Raw genomic sequence first — 21500 nt, forward strand, 5'->3', positions numbered from 1 at the left:
ATTTATCTACTTGCACTTTGTCGTGCTTTCGAACTGCTAGGTTGGCAGGAGCAGGGACCAAGAAACAGGAGCTCACCCCGTTGCGGGGATTTGAACCACCAACCTTCTGATCAGCAACTCCTAGGCTCTGTGGTTTAACCCGCGGCGCCACCCGCGTCCCCTCGAGGCAGGTAGATGCCCACAAATCAGTAAGTAATGTGTGCTATTTTAAGAACATGCCTTAATGAGTTTTATGTTTCAACAGGAATATGTTTTGATTTTAAGAATCCAATTATTATTTAATTTTATTGATTTCTAATTTCAAACAGTGAGGAGTGGTTCCTGTAATCTGATTTAAATTTCATTAGCTCCCCTCGTGCTGCTGTGGCCTTCGAAATAATGCAATACGTGGGTTTTTTGTTCATACTGAGCTACTGTCCTTCCTCAGAGCGAACCTGTAATTAGTGCCATAGCCATTTTAAAAGAGCAGGAGTGAGAAAGCTGGTTGGACTCCAGCTCCCATCGGCCCCAGCCAGTGTAGCCAATGGTCAAGGATGATGGGTGTTGTAGTCCGATAGCTGGAAGGCCAGAGGTTTCTCATCCTTGTGTTAAATAGACACAAAGCAGATATAGTTCATTATAAACTAATCTAATCTACTGTATTTTCCCATGTATAAGACTGTTGCCCCCCAATTTTTTTAAGTTTAAAATTGGGGGTCAACTTATACACAGAATGTTGCAATTAAATATATAAATAAATTTATTTCTTAATTTGGGGCTCAAAAAATAGGGGTTGTCTTATACTTGGGGACGTCTTATACACGAAAAAATACAGTAATATAATATAATTTCATTATTAATATGCCACCCATCTGCCTTGGATGCCCCAGCCACTCTGGGTGGCTCCCAACAAAATACTCAAAACACATCAAACATTAAAAACCTCCCTATACAGGGCTGCCTTCAAATGTCACAGAGTTCCCTGGGAAGAGGAACTGAGTGTTAAACTACTCTTGGGAATCACAGATCTGTGAGGAGAACAGAATTCTTTTGACAAAGCATCCCTTTATAAGCCATAACTCCCAGGGTTATTATTATTATTTGCAGAAGGAGCCATGATTGTTTAAAGCAAGATGAGGATGCTTAAATGCATGGTGCAGACGGGGCCCAGGAAAGAAAGTTCGGTTAAAGGGTTAAAGCCTAACCTGCACCGTCCCACTGGGGCAAGACCCACCTTCCCACTTCCCAATAAGCTGAGCCCCTTTCTCCTCCCTGCCCCAGACGTGTATCACTCACCCAGCTGTGCCGCGGCTCCCATCAAGGCATACTTCCCTGGGTCGGCCCAGATCTGAAAGCCCCAAGAGAGAGGAACAGTCAACGCTCAGGACAGCGGGACTAAGCAGGAGGTTGGAGGGTCTCCGATACAGGCCCCCTCCCTCCCCATTCACTGGAGAAATGGACCTTTCACACCGTGAACAGCAGTAACAAACTGGGGCATGGCATCTGCCCTACTCGCCTAGACCGGTGGTGGTGGATCTCTAGGCCAAGGGGACGATTGGGTGTCATGGACAGGCTGGAGGCAGGAGACAGGGAGGGGGGCACCAGATGGGGAACCCCGAGGGGAAGAAGGCTGGCTTGCCGCCCATCTGACTGGGTTTCCCCAGCCACTCTGGGCAGCTCCCAACAAAATATTAAAAACACAACAAAGCTTCAAGAATTTTAAAAAAACCTCTCTGAACAGGGCTGCCTTCAGAATGTCTTCTGAAAGTCAGATAGTTGTTTATCTGACGGGAGGGCGTTTCACGGGGCGGGCACCACTGCTGAAACTGCTCTATTCTGAACTTAAAAACGGAAAGCATAATGCTGGTGGCCAACAAAAGGGGTTCAAAGACTCTCTCAAAAAATGTAGTGTAAACACCGGCAACCGGGAAACACTGGCCTGCGAACGCTCCAATTGGAGAACAGCCTTTACCAAAGGCGTCCTGGGCTTTGAAAGCGCTCGAACTCAGGATGAAAAGGAGAAATGCGCTAAGGGGAAGGCACGCTTGGCAAACCCTCACCGTGATCAACTCCCGCCCAGAAACCTATGTCCCCACTGTGGAAGGACGTGTGGATCCAGAATCAGCCTCCACAGTCACTTACGGACTCACTTTTAAAACTGTGTTCATGCAAGACAATCTTATTTGGCTACGAGGGATCGCCAGATAAGAAGACGACCACTACTGAGAAGACCCTCTGCCTGGTTCCCTGTAACCTCATTTCTCGCAGTGAGGGAACTGCCAGGAGGCCCTTGGAGCTGAAAAGCTTCCACTTCTTCTTCCTGGCGAAGATCAAACGCCCTCCGTCTCCCCAGCTCCCCTCCCACCCGCGACAACCAGGGGCTTGTTTTCTGCAAAGGTTCTTCGGACCGTAAGGGAGTGGGCGGGTGGGGGGGAGAGGATTGAGACCACAAGGTGAGGGCAACTTACCCAGCCGCTGGTCATGTAGGAGAGAGAGATGCCAAACAGTCGGCCCCAGGCGGCACCGATCAGCAGGGAGGGGATGAAGACGCCTGCCGAAACTGTTAGCCCGTAGGTCCAACAAGCCAGGAAGAAGTACATCAAGGTGAACAGCCCCAAAGTCATGGGGTCGTACGTGCCTAAGAGGGAGAGCAAAGAGCATCACTCCCCACAACCTGGAACCAGCTCAGCAATGCAGAAGGGTGCTCCCACCTTATTACAGGGGGCGTGCATTTTAGCCGCTCAAAGAAGCAGGTCTCAAGAGCCATCTTTGGGTTTTTCCTGGTTCCAAAAATTAGGTTGAAGCCACGTTTCCCAAACTTGGGTCTCTAGCTGGTTTTGGACTACAACTACTATCAGTGAGTTGTAGGACCGGTGGTCAGGGGTTATGGGAGCTGTAGTCCAAAAACAGATTGAGACCCAAGTTTGGGAAACACAATGACATAAACTCTCAAAACATCGACAAATAATACTTATCCACTCTTAAACAATTACAATAATTACTGAACTACGATCAATAAAAAACAACTGCAAGTCACAATGCATAAAATACAGTCATATCTTGGATTTCGAACGCCTTGGCTCCCGAACGATGGAAACCCAGAAGTGACTGTTCCGGTTTTTTAATGATTTTCGCAAGCAGAACGTCCGGCGTGGCTTCTGATTGGCTGCAGGAGCTTCCTGCAGCCAATCAGAAGCCGCACTTTGGTTTCTGAATGTTTTGGAAGTCAAACGGACTTCCGGAACGGATTCCATTCGACTTGCAAGGTACGACTGTATCACAATACATCTAAAACATGTCCAAATCACCCTAACCTTCCCTGTGATAATACCATAGCTGTCAACTTTATCTTTTCTTGCGAGGAATCCTATTTGGAATAAGGGAATTTCCCTTTAAAAAGGGGAAACGTTGACAGCTATGGATAATAGCCGCTAGGGCAGCTCTATGTGCCTTTCCTAATTAAAACACTGTGTGCAGCAAAACAAATCATGGACTGGGCTCTAGGGTACTATGAAAAGAAAATTCGATTCCTTCATCCGGCTCCTCTGCCGCAGGAACATCAGGTAAAGCCTTTATAGAGGAGGAAAGCCAAGGACTGTTGCAAGCCCCCTGCCGTCCCGTTTTAGATTTCAGGAATGCACATTTTGGCTAAACGTTTGGAGGGAGCGGGAGGAAGGAGAAGAGACTCAGTAACTGCGGGAGCAGATTAAGCGATGGAACAAGTTGCATCTCCCACAGAGCTGGAGAGAGCTCTCCTTCTTCGGAGGCATGCAAGGAAGGGCCAGGCAGGTTGGGAAATAATACAATTTAAAAGCAAATGAAACCTACCTCGAATACAACCCCCCCCCCACAACAATTCACAGTAATTCAGGTAGATCACATAAATTTCCAGGCCCAATTCAAAGTGCTGGTTTTGACCTATAAAGACTATAAAAGGGGTGGCTATAGGAATGGACAACAAGAAATGAAGGATGAAATGGATATTAATGAAGAGTTGATGTGGCTCCAAGAGAAAAAGATGGACATATGTTTACAACTGGAGCCGGAAACCTGATTTTTTAAAAAAAGAAACTGTATTAAATTAGGTAATTTGGTTTGATTTGTAAAAATTTGGAAAACCAATAAAAATAATTTGGGGGAAAGGACTGTGCTCAGAAGATAGATAGATAGATAGATAGATAGATAGATAGATAGATAGATAGATAGATAGATTAGATAGATAGATAGATGATAGACAGATAGATAATTATTGTTGGTCTGTGTATCCATCTAAACATGCTGTCACCAAAATCAGTGGGGTCTTGTTGGGAGGGGGGAATAACATTTGCTGGTCGTGGAGCTGGATTTAGGCCCTGAGACAGGAACTAGCCAACCCTGCTATAGAATATTAGGAAGAATACATCCCCCCATCGATTGGCGATGGTTGGACGCTGCTAGTTGGGGAGCAACCGACCTGGGGGGTCATGAAAAAGGCGGACGACACTCTTCTCTGGTGTGTTGAAGAAGGCGGCAGCCATAGAGTTGTATTCGCCATCAGGACAGAAGAGCTGGCGGGGAGAGGAGAAGTCGTGTTATTGCAGGCACAGTAAAAAGTAAGAAAGGAAAGGAAAGGAAAAGAAAAAAGAAGCAGGGGTCCAACAGCACAGGCTGCTGTTCCTTACGAGCACTGGATTCAATATTATTATTAATAATAATAATAATAATAATAATAATAATAATAATAATAATAAATTTTATTTATATCCCGCCCTCCCCAGCCGAAGCCGGGCTCAGGGCGGCTAACAACAATAAAACAGTACAAAAGTACAACATTATTATTATTATTATTATTATTATTATTATTATTATTATTATTATTATACCAGCCTATACCTGGAGGTCTCAGGGTAGTTCACAGAAAAGATCACAACATATATAATCAGAATAAAAACAACAACCCAATAAGAGCCACATTTTAAAAGGGTGTAGGATGTCAAACAGAACAACCAAAGGCCTGGTTGAAAAGGAACGTTTTTGTCTGGTGGGCACCAGGTGAACATCCCTGGGCAAAGCATTCCACGGATGGGGAGCCACTGCAGAGAAGGCCCCGTTCTCGTGTTGCCACCCCCCGGACCTCCTGAGGAAGAGGCACACAAAGAATGGCCTCAGAAGATGATCTCAGGTTCCGGGTAGGTTCATATGGAAAGAGGTGGTCCTTGAGGTATTGCGGTCCTGAGCCGTTTAACATCTGGGGCAGGGAACGGCTCAGAGACTTGGCTTGAGAAGGGCTTGCAAGTAAACCCAGGGGTGTTATCAAATCGCAAATGTGTGTACCAGCCTGCTGTCCTCTCGTAAAAGCGATGCTCACTTATGAAAGGAAGAGACGTTCCCCCACACCCCAAACAAACACACACACATTTTCAAAAGCTTCTCTGCATGATGCCAGAGAGGTAAACCTTTGCTTGCCAAAGCTACATACAAACTTGGGCTCACTGCCAGGGGCAGCGGCTGCGCAACTTTGCCAGCTGGATGCGCCCAGCATCTCACCAACAACGGCTAGCTCCCATTGGGCTGAAAGCAGGGTGACGGACAGCAGGGGGAGCCACAGAAAACAACAGCAGCAGATGACTAATTCCGGTATTGTCCGCCATCTTCCTCCCTGCCGCGCTCTACAAGGGCAAGGCTGAAGTCGTGTGTACACATTGCGCCTTGAAAACACACCCGGAACACATTTTTGCCTTCAGAGAATTCTGGGCACTGTAGTTTGCCCCTCACAGAGTTACAGCTCTCAGAGACCCTTAACTAGGACCAGGGCCTTTTCAGTACTGGCCCCAACTTGGTGGCACGCTCTGTCCCAAGAGACTGGGGCCCTGAGGGACTTGACATCTTTCCGCAGGACCTGCAAGACGGAGCTGTTCTGCCTGGCCTTTGGTTTGGACTCAGTCTGACCCTTATGTTTCCCTCCCCTTATGGTTTTGATCTATGGGCTACTATTAAAATGAGGCTGCATTTTAAATTGCATTTTAACCTGTATTTTAAATTGCCCCCCCCCATTATGTTTTTACTGCAATTTTACTGTTGTTAGCCACCCTGAGCCCGGCTCTGGCCAGGGTGGGCAGGGTATAAATAAAATGTATTATTATTATTATTTAAAAAACCACAATACCCAGAATTCTTTGAGGGAAAGAAAGTGCTTTAAGGGCACAGTGTTGAGATGAAGCTGAAGGAAACTCATTTCCTTTTTGTGAGCGAAGAGAGAGGCGTGTGGGGTCCAGTTGACAGAAGACTGAACTTGGTGAGAAGGTGCCTAATGGACCTGCTTCCACTTCTCTCCTGCCTCAAGCCCCCGTTGCCCAAAGGCATCCATTCTGGGAGGCAGCCGGAATGGCACCCACAGTCCCCCATCTGCCACTCGTTTCCCACCTGGAGTGAGTAGGCCATGCCGCTGCCTTGCAGGGGCTGGCAGTCTGCCGAGGTGTAGATCATGACAAAGGCCACAGCCGCTGTCACAGCGCCCACCAGCATGGCCTCGATGACCTGCAGGCACGGCCGGTGGATATACCTGGGGAGTTTGAAGAAAAGAAAAAACACAAGGGGTTAGGGAGCAGGGCCGGCCCAACGCGTTTTGCCACCTGAAGCAACGGACAAGATGGCAGCCCCTTCTCCCATCATCCAGCCCGGACACTGAGATCCAGCACTGATGGCCTTCTGGCTGTTCCCTCGCTGCGAGAAGTGAGGTTACAGGGAAACAGGGAGAGGGCCTTCTTGGTGGTGGCGCCTGCCCTGTGGAACGCCCTCCCAGCAGATGTCAAGGTAATAAAACAACTATTTTACTTTTAAAAGACACCTGAAGGCGGCCCTGTTTAGGGAAGTTTTTAATGTCTGACGCTGTATTGTTTTTGATATTTGGTTGGAAGCCGCTCAGAGTGGCTGGGGAGACCCAGACAGATGGGTGGGGTATAAATATTAAATTATTATTATTATTATATTCCGATTCCAAATATGGAAGCCAACTGGATTTTGCTTCGAGACTGGAGAGACAGGAGCATCCTCCATCAGTCACTGAGCAACCTTGGGGGCCAGTCACTGACGCTCAGCCTAACCAGGGTTGTTCTGAGGATTAAATAAGGAATGAGAGGTGTGTGCATCCCACCTTCAGCTCCTTGGAGGAGAGGTGAGAGGCAAATGTAATAATAAAAAACGGAGTTCAGGAGATGAGTGGCAGCCTGGGATTCATTCCATCTGTTTCCAACAGGTACACACACACACACACACAAACACACCCCACACAGTCCCAGAACTGTAAGTCCTAAAAAGGAGTTCCTGCCCAGGCACTTCGGTTATTTCCTTTAGCTAAAAATTAAGATGGCCTTTCTCCAGACCTGGCTGTTTTCCAGCAAGGTGGGCGGCTGCAGAGCTGAGCTCATTTGCTCCCATAAAAACAACCCTCGCCCCAAAAGGGAAGCCATCTGGGGAAATAAGCAGAGGCCTGACAAAGGCAGGAGTGTGCCAGACTTGATAAAAAAAAGAAGAACGCAAACGAAAGTACTATCGCAGGTTTCCGGCTCAAACAAACATCCAGGCAGGAATGTGAAGCGGCCTCTGAAATGCTGGTTCAGCCAAATTCTGGGTGGCTCAGCTCAGCGACGCCTGTGAATGGAGCTAAGCTCCGAGCCCTGTGTCAAAAGAAAGGGCCCGGCGGTGTAAAAAGCTGAAATGCAAAGCCTTTTAAAGAGGCATCCATTGTTGGACGTGCAGCAGTTGGCTCGGGCCATCATGCAATGGGTTTTACTCCAGTCCTTGCCCTGGGTCTGAAGTTTGCTGCTTGTTATATTCCAGGTTACCTTCTGCCAGGGTTTTTACCTGATGCGGAACATCGTCAGCCAGTAGTTCAAGGCATTGAACATGGCTCCGAGAACTCCACCTGCAGCCAGGAGGAAGAAAAACACCTGACAATAGGTCTTGGCAGAGTCAGAGCAAAGAACCAGCCGCTCAAAACCACACAAATCAGAATGGAGGAAGTTAGCAGTATAGGTTACAGAAATCCCATAACTCTCTCTTTGGGGCAGCTGTGGAAATGATGCATCTGACTGGGATGAAGGCAAGGTGGAGAACAGTTTTGCAAAGGAAATCCTCTACATTTCCACTCTGCTGTTCGATCAGGAAAATCCTACGCCCACCCCAGACATAGGGTCATGTCTTCCCCCTCCATCTCCCTTTCTTCTGGGGCTCACGGTAAGCCAGGAAATCCCCCCAGTTCCACAGAGGAAAATTCTGTATTGTGTGCAGGGGCCGAGGTATTAAGGAATTAAGTTCTTTGCCAGATGCTGGAATCTCTGCAGAAATGCAGAGGATTGTGGGGTCAACAGAGCACAGAGGAGTTTTGCCCTGTGGAAAGGCAGGCACAGAGAAAGGACCGCATGCCCCCAAATGGCCTTTGGGCCGATAACAGACACAGGTCCTTTCTAGCTGTTGACCACGACAGATTTGCTGCTGCATGTCAGGCATGCATTACTGGTGGAACTTATTTCTTTTTAAAACAGGGGGGGCACATGCACACTCCCCCAGCCTCGGAGTAACATCTGCGGAAGAGATTGATGCACAAACAGGGAAGTCACATTATCGTGTTGCTTAAATAGGGGCCACTTACCCACCACTCCCATGAATATGAAGATTGGGATTTCTTGAAAAGTGTACCCCATCTTCTGCAAAAGGAAGAAAGAAAGCAGGTGTGAGCTCCGGAAACTTGTGACAGCAGTAAAGCAGCTCAAGGACGGGACTGCCTTCTACTGCGCCACCATGTTTTCACAATATCATAGAACTGCAGAGCTGGAAGGTACCCCCGAGGGTCATCTAGACCAACCCCCTGCAATGCAGGAATCTTTTTGCCGGAGGATGGGACTCAAACCCACGACCCTGAGGTTAAGAGCCTCGTGCTCTACCCAATGAGCTATTGGGAACATAGGAAGCTGCCTTACGCTGACGCAAGCCCATTGGTGCCACTTAGCCTACACTGACTGGCAGCAGCTCTCCAGAGTTTCAGGAAGGGTACAATACCATATATAGGTGTGTGTGCTTATATATATATATATATATATATATATATATATATATATATGCTTTCGTAGATTTTCACGGGTACAGGAATGCAGGTTTTGGTGTCTTCGGGTGTCTTCCCGTGTAAGAGTCGGGGTGTCTGTGCGACGTTTCGACGAAACGTCGCACAGACGAAACGTCGCACAGACACCCCGACTCTTACACGGGAAGACACCCGAAGACACCAAAACCTGCATATATATATATATATATATATATATATATATATATTCAGATTTCAATTTAACAACAATAATCTTCCTTTACATTTGTATCCCTTATTTCGACTTCTTACAGGGAACCAGGCAGAGGGCCTTCTCGGTAGTGGCACCCGCCCTGTGGAACACCCTCCCACCAGATGTCAAAGAGAAAAACAACTACCAGACTTTTAGAAGACATCTGAAGGCAGCCCTGTTTAGGGAAGCTTTTAATGTTTAATAGGTTATTGTATTTTAATATTCTGTTGGAAGTTGCCCAGAGTGGCTGGGGACAGCCAGCCAGATGGGCGGGGTATAAATAATAAATTATTATTATTAATGGATTTGTAGCTGGCTGACTGACTTATTGTATTTTAATATTCTGTTAAAAGCCGCCCAGAGTGGCTAGGGAAACCCAGCCAGATGGGCGAGGTATAAATAATAATAATAATAATAATAAATAAATTATTATTATTATTACTACTACTACTACTATTGTTATTATTTTCTCCACTCCTTCTCTGGTTACGTAGAGAATTTGTGTGTGGAGGCCAGAGGAGGAGGAGGCGGCAGCGAAGCTTCAAAAGGATGTTGCCTTTTACCTCGGAGTCAAACCGGCCGAAGTTGATGAGTCCGGGGCTGGACAGGTCCCAGGGATTCCCTTTGTAAATGCTCAGGATGGAGTTCAGGGTGAAGGTGGAGATCATGGAGGCAAAGAACTGCAGAGAGAGGCAGAGAGGGGGGGGGAGCGGTGAGGAGCATGGCCAGAGTTGGCCTGTCTACCAAGGACTCGCCTTGCAGTCCCCACTCCCCTGCCCTCGGAAAGCTCTCCCAGCCCCCCAGACTCACAATCCTCCAGGTCAGGAACTGGTTCCAAAAGGAAGCGCCTTCTTCCAAGCTGAACAGGACACCACCTGGTGGGAGGGAAAGGCAGAGGCAGTGAGACTTGGCTTGTCCGCCCTGAGGCAGGAGCTGAGAACGGGCCTTTTCTGCGGTGGCTCCCTGTCTGCGGAATGCTCTCCCCAGGGAGGTCTGTCTGGCGCCTTCATTGTACACCTTTAGGCACCCCGCGAAAACGTTGCTGTTTAACCAGGCCTTTGGCTGATCAACATCCGATGCCCTTTTAAATGGATTACAGTCATACCTCATGTTATGTTTGCTTCAGGTTGAGCGTTTTCAGGTTGCGTCCGGGAATGGGTTACTTATGGGTTTTGCCGCTCGCGCATGCGCAGACGCACAAAAATGACATAACGCGCATGCGCAGAAGCGACAAATCGCGACCCGCTCATGCACAGATGCGGGTTGCGTTCCTTTCAGGTTGCGAACGGGGATCCAGAAGGGATCCCGGTCGCAACCAGAGGTACCACTGTATTGGTTGTTTCTGTTATTATATTTATTATGTATTTTGTGGTTTTTATATGGTAATTTTATTTTGTGAAACACTCTGTGATCTGCAGGTATAGGGCAGCATATAATTAACGACAACAATGACAACAGTTTAGGGCTGTGTAATCGGAGGGGGAAACCATGGTTTTCCCAGTAGTGATGTATGGAAGTGAGAGCTGGACCATAAAAGAAGGCTGGTCGCTGAAGAATTGATGCTTTTGAATTATGGTGCTGGAGGAGACTCTTGAGAGTCCCATGGATTGCAAGAAGATCAAACCTATCCATTCTGAAGGAAATCAGCCCTGAGTGCTCACTGGAAGGACAGATCATGAAGCTGAGGCTCCAATACTTTGGCCACCTCATGAGAAGAGAAGACTCCCTGGAAAAGACCCTGATGTTGGGAAAGATGGAGGGCACAAGGAGAAGGGGACGACAGAGGACGAGATGGTTGGACAGTGTTCTCGAAGCTACTAGCATGAGTTTGACCAAACTGCGGGAGGCAGTGGAAGACAGGAGTGCCTGGCGTGCTCTGGTCCAGGGGGTCACGAAGAGTCGGACACGACTAAACAACTAAACAACAACAACAACAACAATCGGAGGGGGGTGCCTTCTTAAACCTAGATAACGAGGTGCTGGGCTTTGAGAAGGAGGCGCGAGGCTCTGACAGGGTCCTGAAGTTTCCCTGGCTCTCCATTTATTTATTCATTTCCCCCGCCCACATAAGGTTGCAGTCGCACAAGTAAAGCAAGAGAAAGCTGCATGCTTACTGTATTAATATCATGACCATCTCTAGTATTAGCATCAATATCACCACAGTTATCACCATGGCTCATAATGGGTTGCAGTAAACGGTTTTGCCAGAAGACACAGATGTTCTGAGACACTTGGACAAAGCAACCAGTAACAGGAATAACAATGATGCTTATCGTCATCAATAATACTAATGAAGTGCAGCAAACACCTCTCTAGTTCTGCCCGTGGGAAAGAAAAGGCGCTTTACCAACAGGAGCCCCAAAGGCAGCCGAGACACCAGCAGCAGCTCCGGCAGAGACGAAATCCCGCTTCTCCGTGTCCCTCCGGAAATATTCAAAGATCTAAAAGCAAACACAGCCCGGAGTGGATTAGAACTTGGGAATGGGTCTCTTAACACACATGAGCGCAAAAAGCCCTTGATGCTCTGCAACCCCTAAGTCAGTGTTTCCCTACCTTTTTTGGCCAAAGGCACACTTGTTTCATGAAAAAAATCTCGCGGCACACCCCCTCCGCTCCGGCCCTAAATAGGGCAAGCCACGCCCCCTCCAGCCAGCTGATTGGCTGGCCAGGAGGCGTGGCCGGATGGGATTCCCCTGCTCTCGCGGGGGCTGAGATGGGATTTCCCGCTCATGTGGGGGCGGATGGGATTCGCTCGCTCGCCGCCCCGCGTGTGCTCACCGAGCATGCGCAGGCCCAGTAGCGAGCGGCGATGGGGCTAGCCGGAGAAGAGAGGGCGAGCCCCCTCCGCTCCGGCCCTAAATAGGGCAAGCCACGCCCCCTCCAGCCAGCCGATTGGCTGGCCAGGAGGCGTGGCCGGATGGGATTCCCCTGCTCTCGCGGGGGCTGAGATGGGATTCCCCGCTCACGTGGCGAAGGGCGTGATGCCCGCAACCCCACCTCCTGGGGCAGGCCCGGAAGTGCAGGCCCAGTAGCGAGCAGCGATGGGATGTGGGAGCTCGCTCGCTCGCCGCCCCGCGTGTGCTCGCCGCCGCCGCCCCACCTCTCACCGCCCGACTCGCCCGCCTCCCTCCCACGGAACACAAGGCAACGTTCCACGGCACACTAGTGTGCCGCGGAACACCTGTTGGGAAACACTGCCCTAAGTAACTCAAGCAATGCCCGCCCCCCACCCAATGAATGAGCCCACCACAAAGACCAGCAGCAGCTTCCTTTGTGTACTGTGCAGGATGCTAGCTTGCCAAGACGGCCCAGGACTACGAAGCAACTTTGGTGAGGGAGGAGAACAACTGCCTCAAACCCCTTCCTTCAATGGTTCCAACGGCCATGAGGTCAGCTGTCCAAGGAAATGAGGGTGTAAACAAACCAACCCCTGTGTTGCTAAATATCAGCCAGCAATATCAAAAGCAACACGATGGCCAGAAACAATAAGAATGTGAAAAACTTTATGGAATAATTCAAAACATCAAAACTAACAAACTGAAGTCTCTGAAAGTCCTTAAATGAATCACGGTGCCAGACATTACCCGGCGGATAGCAAGCTGTGAAGCTTTGTATAATCAGCAAATGTCCGATTCTGATGTCCAACTCTGAACTCTGCTGAACAGTGTTTCCAGATAACAACTACTGTTTCGCTGAATTATTCATCAGCCAATTAGTTCAACACTTGTAAGTAGAAAGATATGTAATTTCTTCATTAACCAAACTGTTTTCGAATAGATATAATGAAAAATACTCTGGAACAGTGCTCATGCGATTATGTAGTCAACTGTAGTCACATAATTGCATGAGCACTGTTCCAGAGTATTTTTCATTATATCTATTCATAAACTTTCAGAGACTTCAGTTTGTTAGTTTTGATGTTTTGAATTTACTGTATTCCATAGAGTTTTTTCACATTGTTTCTGGCCATGAGTGTGGCAGCGACCAACTGCCTTCCTCTTGGTCCAGACAATGTCACTTGCTCAGCTCACAGATCTGATGGGAGGCCTGTGTTGGTCTGGTTGCTCTCCCAGGCAGTCAGCATCTGCACAGGCAGAACTAGGCAACTCTGCCGATAGTCCTATAATGTTAAAATCGGGTGTCTGAACTTGCTACTCTCCTCTTCCCTCCCCATCCCTTTTTCCTCGCATGCTATGTCTGTTTATGCAGTTTCATGCTAGAGGGCAGAGACTCTTGCGACACAGGGTATGCCCATTTGGTTAACGGGTGGGGTGCAAATGATTTAAGCTTGAGAAGTGGGAGAGAGGCAGGCCTCGTACCTGCCCCCTGGCATCTCCAACATCTGCTACCAGGATCGGGGCTATGAGAGACAGCGGAAGCCGCCACTCAGTGAGGTGGTCCTGGCCTGCGGGGGCTGGAAACCCAGCGCAAGCAACCCACTTGTAGGAAACGAACCTTGAAGTCTCTCTTCAGAGAAGTTGACCGCCCTTGAGATATGCCAGCTGCGATGACAGCTCCAGAGTGAATCATCGGCCCTTCCTGAAACCAAGAGAAGCAGAATTGAGAGGGAGGTAGAAGCTGGCTTGCAAGACTGTGCTCCAAGCAGGGCCAGATATAGGTTTGATGAGGCCCTAAGCTACTGAAGGTAATGGGGCCCTTTCTATGTCCAGCTGTCCTTTGACAACAACAAATTGTCGCTGTTTTTTAGTGTTGAATATATGCTATATGGTAATTTGTGGACCTAATAGGTATCTAAAGCCATTTGCACATGTTGCCATGAAACCAGTCCATGCAGAATGTAGGCACCCTATATATAGAAAGGAACAAACCAGTGATATTTTAGTGAGTAAGCTAGCAGGCGGGGGCCATTACTTACATCATAGGAGCCTACACAACACAAAACACTGTTGCTGTATGTATGTTTTATTTTACTTTATTTATCTTAAATTGATTTTTGAATTTTGAATTTATTGTTATTCATGTTTTATACTGTATTTTATGCTGTTTTTGTTGCATCAATTAAGTGTTTTAAATTTGTTGTTAACCCGGTTTTCTGAACCAGGAAGGGTGGGGTATAAATAAAAATATATTATTATTATTATTATTATTATTATTATTATTATTATTCCAGATGAGCTATTGGCCTGACTTGGCAGGTTCTTATTTTGGCGCAACATCTCCCTAAACAAGTATTCTGATCGCAGCAAAACAAGCTGCCTGAGGCACAGTTTTCTTTTCTTTTCTTCCCATTGTCAAAGCCACAAAGCACGTCTTGTTCGCCATGATCCTAAGGCGGCAGTTGGGTACAGGCCAATACAAATGGCAAGGGCAAAGGCTAACGAAGAAGCGCCATTGAGAGCAATGGCTGCCAAGCAGAAACCTTCCCAGAATGCAATGCAAAATAGCCGGGAAGGTGGCATTGTTAAATAGGAAAGACAGGAGCAGCTGCCTTTTGGGGTGAAGTTTCTGCTTCCTCTCCTCAGTTACCTTTCCGACCGCCAGGCCTCCGACCACAGAGAAAATCACACCACAGACTTTAACCACCAGTGTCTACAAAGAAAGGAGATACATCATCATCATCAACATTATCATTATTATTTTAAAGTTCCCATTCTGGGCTGAACTCTGGGCTCCTATGCTCAGTTCCCTCAGACACAAAGCGCTGAGCTGACGCAAGAGAGGAGTCCACGTTTAACCTTCAAAGATCTTGCCAGAAAAGAAACAGGCGCCGACCCAAAACACAAGACTCTCGTTCCAAAGGAAGTGAGGCGAGAGAACTACTCTGATCTTTGTCACCAAAGACAAGTGAGCTAGTTCGCTGATCCTTATTTCCCTCACGGAGCTACAATTCCCAGAGCTCCCTGGCAAGAGGGACTGACTCTTAAAACCGCTCGGGAACTGTAGTTCCGTGAGGGAGAAAAGGGCTCTCCTAGCAACTCTCGGCTTCCCAGAATCCTTTGGGGGAAGCCATAGTTGTTTAAAGCAGCATGATTCTGGCTTCAAATGCATAGTGCAAATAGGGCGCTAGGTGAAAAGCAGCAGATCACACAACGGCGGCAGACACGTCTAGCAACATGTTTGGATGTGTGGCAGAGAAATGGGCCATTTTTCATGTCCAGTTTTACACACACACATGTGCGCACGCACACAAAATGTTCTCACTAAGGAAGCGGAGGGGCAACTTTCCCTCATAAAAGTCTCAGGTGGATCAGGGGAAAGGAGGGACACTCTGAAAATGGCCAGGCACAACCTGTCCTCCCTCTCTCACCTTCAGCCGGACCACATGGGGGATCTTAACTCCATTGAGGTAGCACTTGATCTGAGGTATTCCACTACCAGCTGCCACAGGCTACAAGAAAAACAACAACAGAGAAAATAAGTTTGCTTGGGTGTATTTCTGTCATTCAAACAGCTCCGAGACCGGGCAGTCGCTACATATTACCCTCCACACGCAAATCGTAAGAGGCAGTGTGGCGTCACGGTTTGGATGCCGAACTAGGACCTGGGAGACCGGGGTTCGAATCCTCCCCTCAGCTGCAAAGCTCCCTGGGTGACCTTGGGCCAGTCACCGCCTCTTGCAGTATTATCTACCTCACAAGGTGGTTGTGAGAGTTAAAATGGGGTGTGTAAAGCGCATATGGCTCCTTGGGCGAAAGGCAAGGCAGAAACGGGATCACGAAACTCATTGGGAGCATCGCCCTTTGCCAAGGCGCGAATTGCAAAATGGCGGCGCGGGCGAGAGACCCAGGCGGAGGCCTTACCTCAATAAAAGCAACGATAACGGCCCCAACCATCACAATGCTCGCGTTCAGCGTGGCCCAGAGCAGCAGAGAGAAGGACAAGCCGCCTGTCTTGGTGAATTTGTCAATATCTGAGGAAAGCAGGTTGAAAGGGGAAAACAATACCTGGCCATGGATTTGGGGAGAGGGGTGTAAAATAGGCATGGGTGATATATCGACCTATCGCCCAGGACCGGTATGAGGAGCAGACTGCGATGCTGGTTTCACTAAGCCGTATATCGGTGACGAAACCGTTATGCTCCTGAGTCCCTCTGCCAGGGGCGCAGCTTCATCCAGGAGATGCTGCTAGCAAGGGGATTTGGAAGCACGGCGGTTTCACCAGCGATATACTGCTGAGTGAAATACGTATCACGGTCTGCTCCTCATACGGAGCAGAGGGAGAAACAAGCTTCATCGGTTCCTCCCTATTTGAGGACTTCCCTGGCTTTTTTCTGGCCCACGTAGGACCAGTCTGGATAGTTGGCCTTGGTGAAGATTTGATGTTTTCATCCCCAAAAAAGTTTCCGATTTGAGTTTACTGAAATGAGGCTGCATTTTAATGTTGTATTTTAATCAATAGTTTTTATACCTGGTGTTAGCCACCCTGAGCCCAGTCTTGGCTGGGGAGGGCGGGGTATAAATAAAATTTATTATTATTATAGAATCATAGAGTTGGAAGAGACCACAAGGGCCATCGAGTCCAACCCCCTGCCAAGCAGGAAACACCATCAGAGCACTCCTGACATATGGTTGTCAAGCCTCTGCTTAAAGACCTCCAAAGTAGGAGACTCCACCACACTCCTTGGCAGCAAATTCCACTGTCAAACAGCTCTTACTGTCAGGAAGTTCTTCCTAATGTTTAGGTGGAATCTTCTTTCTTGTAGTTTGGATCCATTGCTCCGTGTCCGCTTCTCTGGAGCAGCAGAAAACAACCTTTCTCCCTCCTCTATGTGACATCCTTTTATATATTTGAACATGGCTATCATATCACCCCTTAACCTCCTCTTCTCCAGGCTAAGCATGCCCAGCTCCCTTAGCCGTTCCTCATAAGGCATCGTTTCCAGGCCTTTGACCATTTTGGTTGCCCTCTTCTGGACATGTTCCAGTTTGTCAGTGTCCTTCTTGAATTGTGGTGCCCAGAACTAGACACAGTACTCCAGGTGAGGTCTGACCAGAGCAGAATACAGTGGCACTATTACTTCCCTTGATCTAGATGCTATACTCCTATTGATGCAGTATCTTGATGCAGATTAGTATCTTCAAACTGCTCAGCTGATGGGCGCCCGATTGCTGCTCCCTTCTGCCAAGCGTTTAGCAGAGCCCCCAGTCTGGCACTGGCTTGCCCAAGCCGGCAGTGGGGTGGGGGCTCCGTGAAACTGTCCCCCCCTCATCTGAGCGACCCCGATCGCTCAGCAGGGGTGGGTGAGAGGCTTCTTCTATGCCCCCAGCTGCACAAAGCCTGATGCTGCTGTGGTGTCAGATCGCTCAGATTGGGGGCCGGAAGAAGTCTCCCCCCACGGCATCTGAGCGATTTGAGGCTGCAGATGGAGTGGGGGGAACTTCTTCTAGGCTACAACTGAGCAAACCCCGATGTTGCTGAGGTTTCAGGGCTCACTCAGCTGAAGTGGGAGGAGCCCTCCGGCCCCCAGCTGAGCAGCAGCCAGGGCCAAGTACATTGGCCCTAGCCTGCGAGGCGCTGTGGTGGAAGGGCCCAGGTGAGAGCAGCGGCCGTTCCACCCTGTGTCTAGCCCAGGCTTCCTCAGCCTTGGCCCTCCAGATGTTTTGAGACTACAATTCCCATCATCCCTGACCACTGGGCCTGCTAGCTAGGGATCATGGGAGTGGTAGGCCAAAAAACATCTGGAGGGCCGAGTTTGAGGAAGCCTGGTCTAGCCGGCTGGGGCCAATGCAGCTTGTTTCAACATCACGGTATATTGCCAAACCACGACGTCTGGCTGTCTTTGGTGAAAAATGCTGAAAAATCTAACGTCACCCAGCCCTGGTGTAAAAGAAGGCAGGCCTCAGCTTGATACATTACAGTTGTGTTAGTACTGGAATATGTTTTATACCTTTTCACCTACGTCCACCTGGTACACTGCAGATACAGTGGTGCCCCGCAAGACGAATGCCTCGCAAGATGGAAAACCCGCTAGACGAAAGGGTTTTCCGTTTTGGAGGTGCTTCGCAAAACGAATTTCCTATGGGCTTGCTTCGCAAGACGACAATGTCTTGCGAGTTCCTGCTGGTTTTTTCCCCTCCCCCCCTTTTCTAAGCCTCTAAGCCGCTTATCAGCTGATCCGATCAGCAGATAAGCCACTAAAAGCCGCTAAAAGCTGCTAATAGCGCTAATCCGCTAATCCGTCAATGGGCTTGCTTCGCAAGACGAAAAAACCGCTAGACGAAGAGAATCACAGAATGGATTATTTTCGTCTTGCGAGGCACCACTGTATTCTGAACTCCAACTCCCACCAGCCCCATGCTTGCCATCCAAGATATTTTGCCACCATCAGGGATGGCGGAGGACACCATTCTGTCCAATTCCATTGCCTTTCTGGTTGGCTTTCATTTGCAGCACATGGCGAAGGAGCCCTCCCGACCTTCGCCCGCAGGCAGCAAAACGCCTCATGCCGGCCCTGCGCCAGGGGCGTAGGAAGGGGGGCGGTGGGGGCAGACCACCCTGAGTGCCCTCACTGAGGGGGGTGACATTCGGCACGCTGCCCACCACTCCCAAGCCTACCCCAAGCCGTTGGGGTAAAGGGGGTGAGCTGCGCCACTTTGCCGGCAGCATTCCCCCTTCGTTCTGACAGCTCGGGGGAGGCTTGGGAGATGTGGGCGGGCGGTGCCGAATGTCCGCCATGGGGGCCTCACTCCACCCCCTTGAACGGCTCGCTCTGCCCCTGGCTGCACGCGTCACTCTGGGACCTGAGCAGCTATCCTGTGCCTGGGAGGGCACCCTCCGCCCCATGCCCCCCTCGGGAGCATGCCCACTGTAGGCAGCACGGAAATATACTCTGTGACTCCCCTGCACTCAAAGGATACTGCCCTTCACCACTTTGTATTTCAGGCCAGCAATGTATTCCACCACAATGTCGATGAAGCAAGCAACGAGGCCAGTGAGGATCCCGATCATGGCGCAGATGACCCACCGCCGAATCTCCACCGTCCGGAATGCCTGCGTTCAAAGAAGTCGCAATCAGAGGGGTCTGCGTTATTATGCTGCTTCTTACTGACACGATTCAATTTATGAGCGGCCTAATATAAATCACCTCTCTATTTGGGGAATAATATTCGACTTTCATCTTGGGAAAGGCTATGGGAAACAGATTTGAAATTTTTGGTGTGCTGTGCATTGGAAAGAAAACTATACCAAAATGATAAATACCGTTGGTGTTTAACTCCCAGTAAGCTAGCAAAAATGTATAAGACAGGTGCAAATATCTGCTGGAAATGTAAAGAAAAAGACGGCACCTTTTATCATATGTGGTGGTCTCGTAAGGTAATAAAAAGCATTCTGGGAAATGATATATAACGAACTGGAAAAAATGCTTAAAATAACTTTTATAAAAGTTATTATGTAGCTGGATGATGGCTTCCATTACTGATATTTTCTGTGGATTTTTGCATGGTTTTTATTGCAATGCTCTTTCTTCCCGATTTTACGCGATGCTTTAAATGTTTTGTAAGTCACTTAGAGGCTCTCTGTGTAGCAAGCGACTAATAAGCTGACTAAATAATACTGGACTGTGTCAAACATGAGTCATATGGAGTAGAAATCAAGGGATATTACATTATTTTCAGTGTGTCTACTCTGAGTAGAATGCAGTTGGATATCGCACAGCAACAAGAAGAGATTAGGTTCCGCTGTATTTTTAAAATGAGGACTTTTGCATGTGGGGAGCGAGGCGTACACATAACCAGATCTGAGATTTTGCAGGAGGAACCCCACAGCAATCCTTTGGCCCTGGAGATGGACTGACCGTGTGCTTGATCCTCTTCTCTTCATCCAAGAACAGCTGGTTCTCACAGTTGTCATAGTCCAAGCTCTTAACCAGCAAAAAAAGAGAGAGAAGGGAAGTGAGAAAATAGAAACAGGAAGCCAGGGGAATGCAGCCTGCTTGGGAAAGGCTCACTTTGCCTCAAAACTTACTAAAAGCAGCACTTTCCAAGATTGCACCATCCCACCAATGCCCTCATGTAGCCTTGTATTCAGGTAGTAGTCGCCTGATCGCCATAGGCGAACAGGAATTCCATGGAGGGCGAATCAGTGGAGGAAGGACAGAATGTTCTTTACCTCCCTTGCGCCCGGCACTGAGAAGAATTGAAGCCTCTTCCGCCTTGCCCAGCCCAGAAAAACAACCAAATGCTGCAGCTTTTTATTAGTTTAACCAGTTGAATTATTAGTTAACAAGATTCATATAGATTCAGAGGGTCACAAGCTCCACACCTCTGTGCAAAATAAGCAAACAAGGACGAGCAGACCTCTCCATAACCTTTGTGGGTTTATTGTTTACAAAATCTGCTGGACAGCTCTCCCGGGTGGTGGGTAGATCTCCCAGGTTATAACCAACGTTCCCACCATCGCATGCCAGTTCCTTTCCAGTTGGGACCTTAAGCTGGCTGCCCACCTCGTACTTGAGAGAGAGGACTTTCTCGCTGTGAGGGATCTCATTAGGTTGTGCCCGAGGCTGATCCACTTCCTGCAAGACACAATCGTCATGATTCTTAACACCCCCTATCAAAAACTGGGCTCGTTTTATTCTTTCATTTCACGAAATCAACACGCCACCTAGAAAACCTCAAAGCGGCTTGCAAAAATAATAAGAGCAGTGAGATCATTCACAAAAGCAATTAAAACACTCGAAAAATGGAAACCGGCAACAGACCTCAAAACACCTCGGCGTTCTAAATACCTGGCCAGGCCTTAGGTTTCAGGGCTGAGGTGCAGCCTTCTCAAACTTGGTGAGCTCCAGATGTTCTGGAGCCTGCGGCAGATGGGAACCGTAGTCCAGAACATCTGAAGGGAAGCAGGGTGGGGTGGGGGGTTGTCTTATCAGCCCCCAGCTTGGAAGCACAACCTCAGGGCCGGGGGCAAAATTTGGCCCTCCAGGCCTCTCCATGTGAACCTCGGGAGGGGTTGGTGTGAGAGAAGAGAAACTATCCTAGTGCATAAATGGGAAAAACTGCATGCGTTGCCACGCCAATTTTTGCTTCTGGCCCCGCCCACCAGCGACATGCGGTCCTCAGGAGGTTGTCCAGGAAGGAAGGTGGCCCTCAGACTCAACAAAAAGTTTCTCCCTTCTCTAGAGCGGGGGTCAGCAAACTTCTTCAGCAGGGGGCTGGTCCACTGTCCCTCAGACCTTGTTGGGGGCCGGACTATACAGTGGTGCCCCGCAAGACGAATGCCCCGCAAGACGGAAAACCCGCTAGACGA

The 21500-nt window shown here is 48.7% G+C and overlaps 1 protein-coding gene across 1 annotated transcript in view; it reads right to left on the bottom strand.

The window, feature by feature from the left end:
• The window catches only part of CLCN7 (chloride voltage-gated channel 7), a 39886-nt gene that overhangs the window by 12189 nt on the left and 6197 nt on the right, over positions 1-21500 (bottom strand). Inside the window, exons 3-18 of the mRNA XM_082199714.1 lie at positions 20695-20762; positions 20047-20112; positions 19109-19241; positions 16052-16161; positions 15559-15639; positions 14778-14840; positions 13746-13829; positions 11638-11731; positions 10101-10165; positions 9854-9970; positions 8609-8663; positions 7822-7882; positions 6382-6520; positions 4433-4526; positions 2448-2617; positions 1276-1327 (exon numbers count right to left, since the gene is read on the bottom strand). Coding sequence (XP_082055840.1) covers positions 1276-1327; positions 2448-2617; positions 4433-4526; positions 6382-6520; positions 7822-7882; positions 8609-8663; positions 9854-9970; positions 10101-10165; positions 11638-11731; positions 13746-13829; positions 14778-14840; positions 15559-15639; positions 16052-16161; positions 19109-19241; positions 20047-20112; positions 20695-20762 — 1452 coding nt within the window. The remainder of the gene's footprint in view (positions 1-1275; positions 1328-2447; positions 2618-4432; positions 4527-6381; positions 6521-7821; positions 7883-8608; positions 8664-9853; positions 9971-10100; positions 10166-11637; positions 11732-13745; positions 13830-14777; positions 14841-15558; positions 15640-16051; positions 16162-19108; positions 19242-20046; positions 20113-20694; positions 20763-21500) is intronic.

Source organism: Podarcis vaucheri, assembly GCF_965113315.1.
Source record: "Podarcis vaucheri genome assembly, chromosome: 14".
NCBI classification, from domain to species: domain Eukaryota; kingdom Metazoa; phylum Chordata; class Lepidosauria; order Squamata; family Lacertidae; genus Podarcis; species Podarcis vaucheri.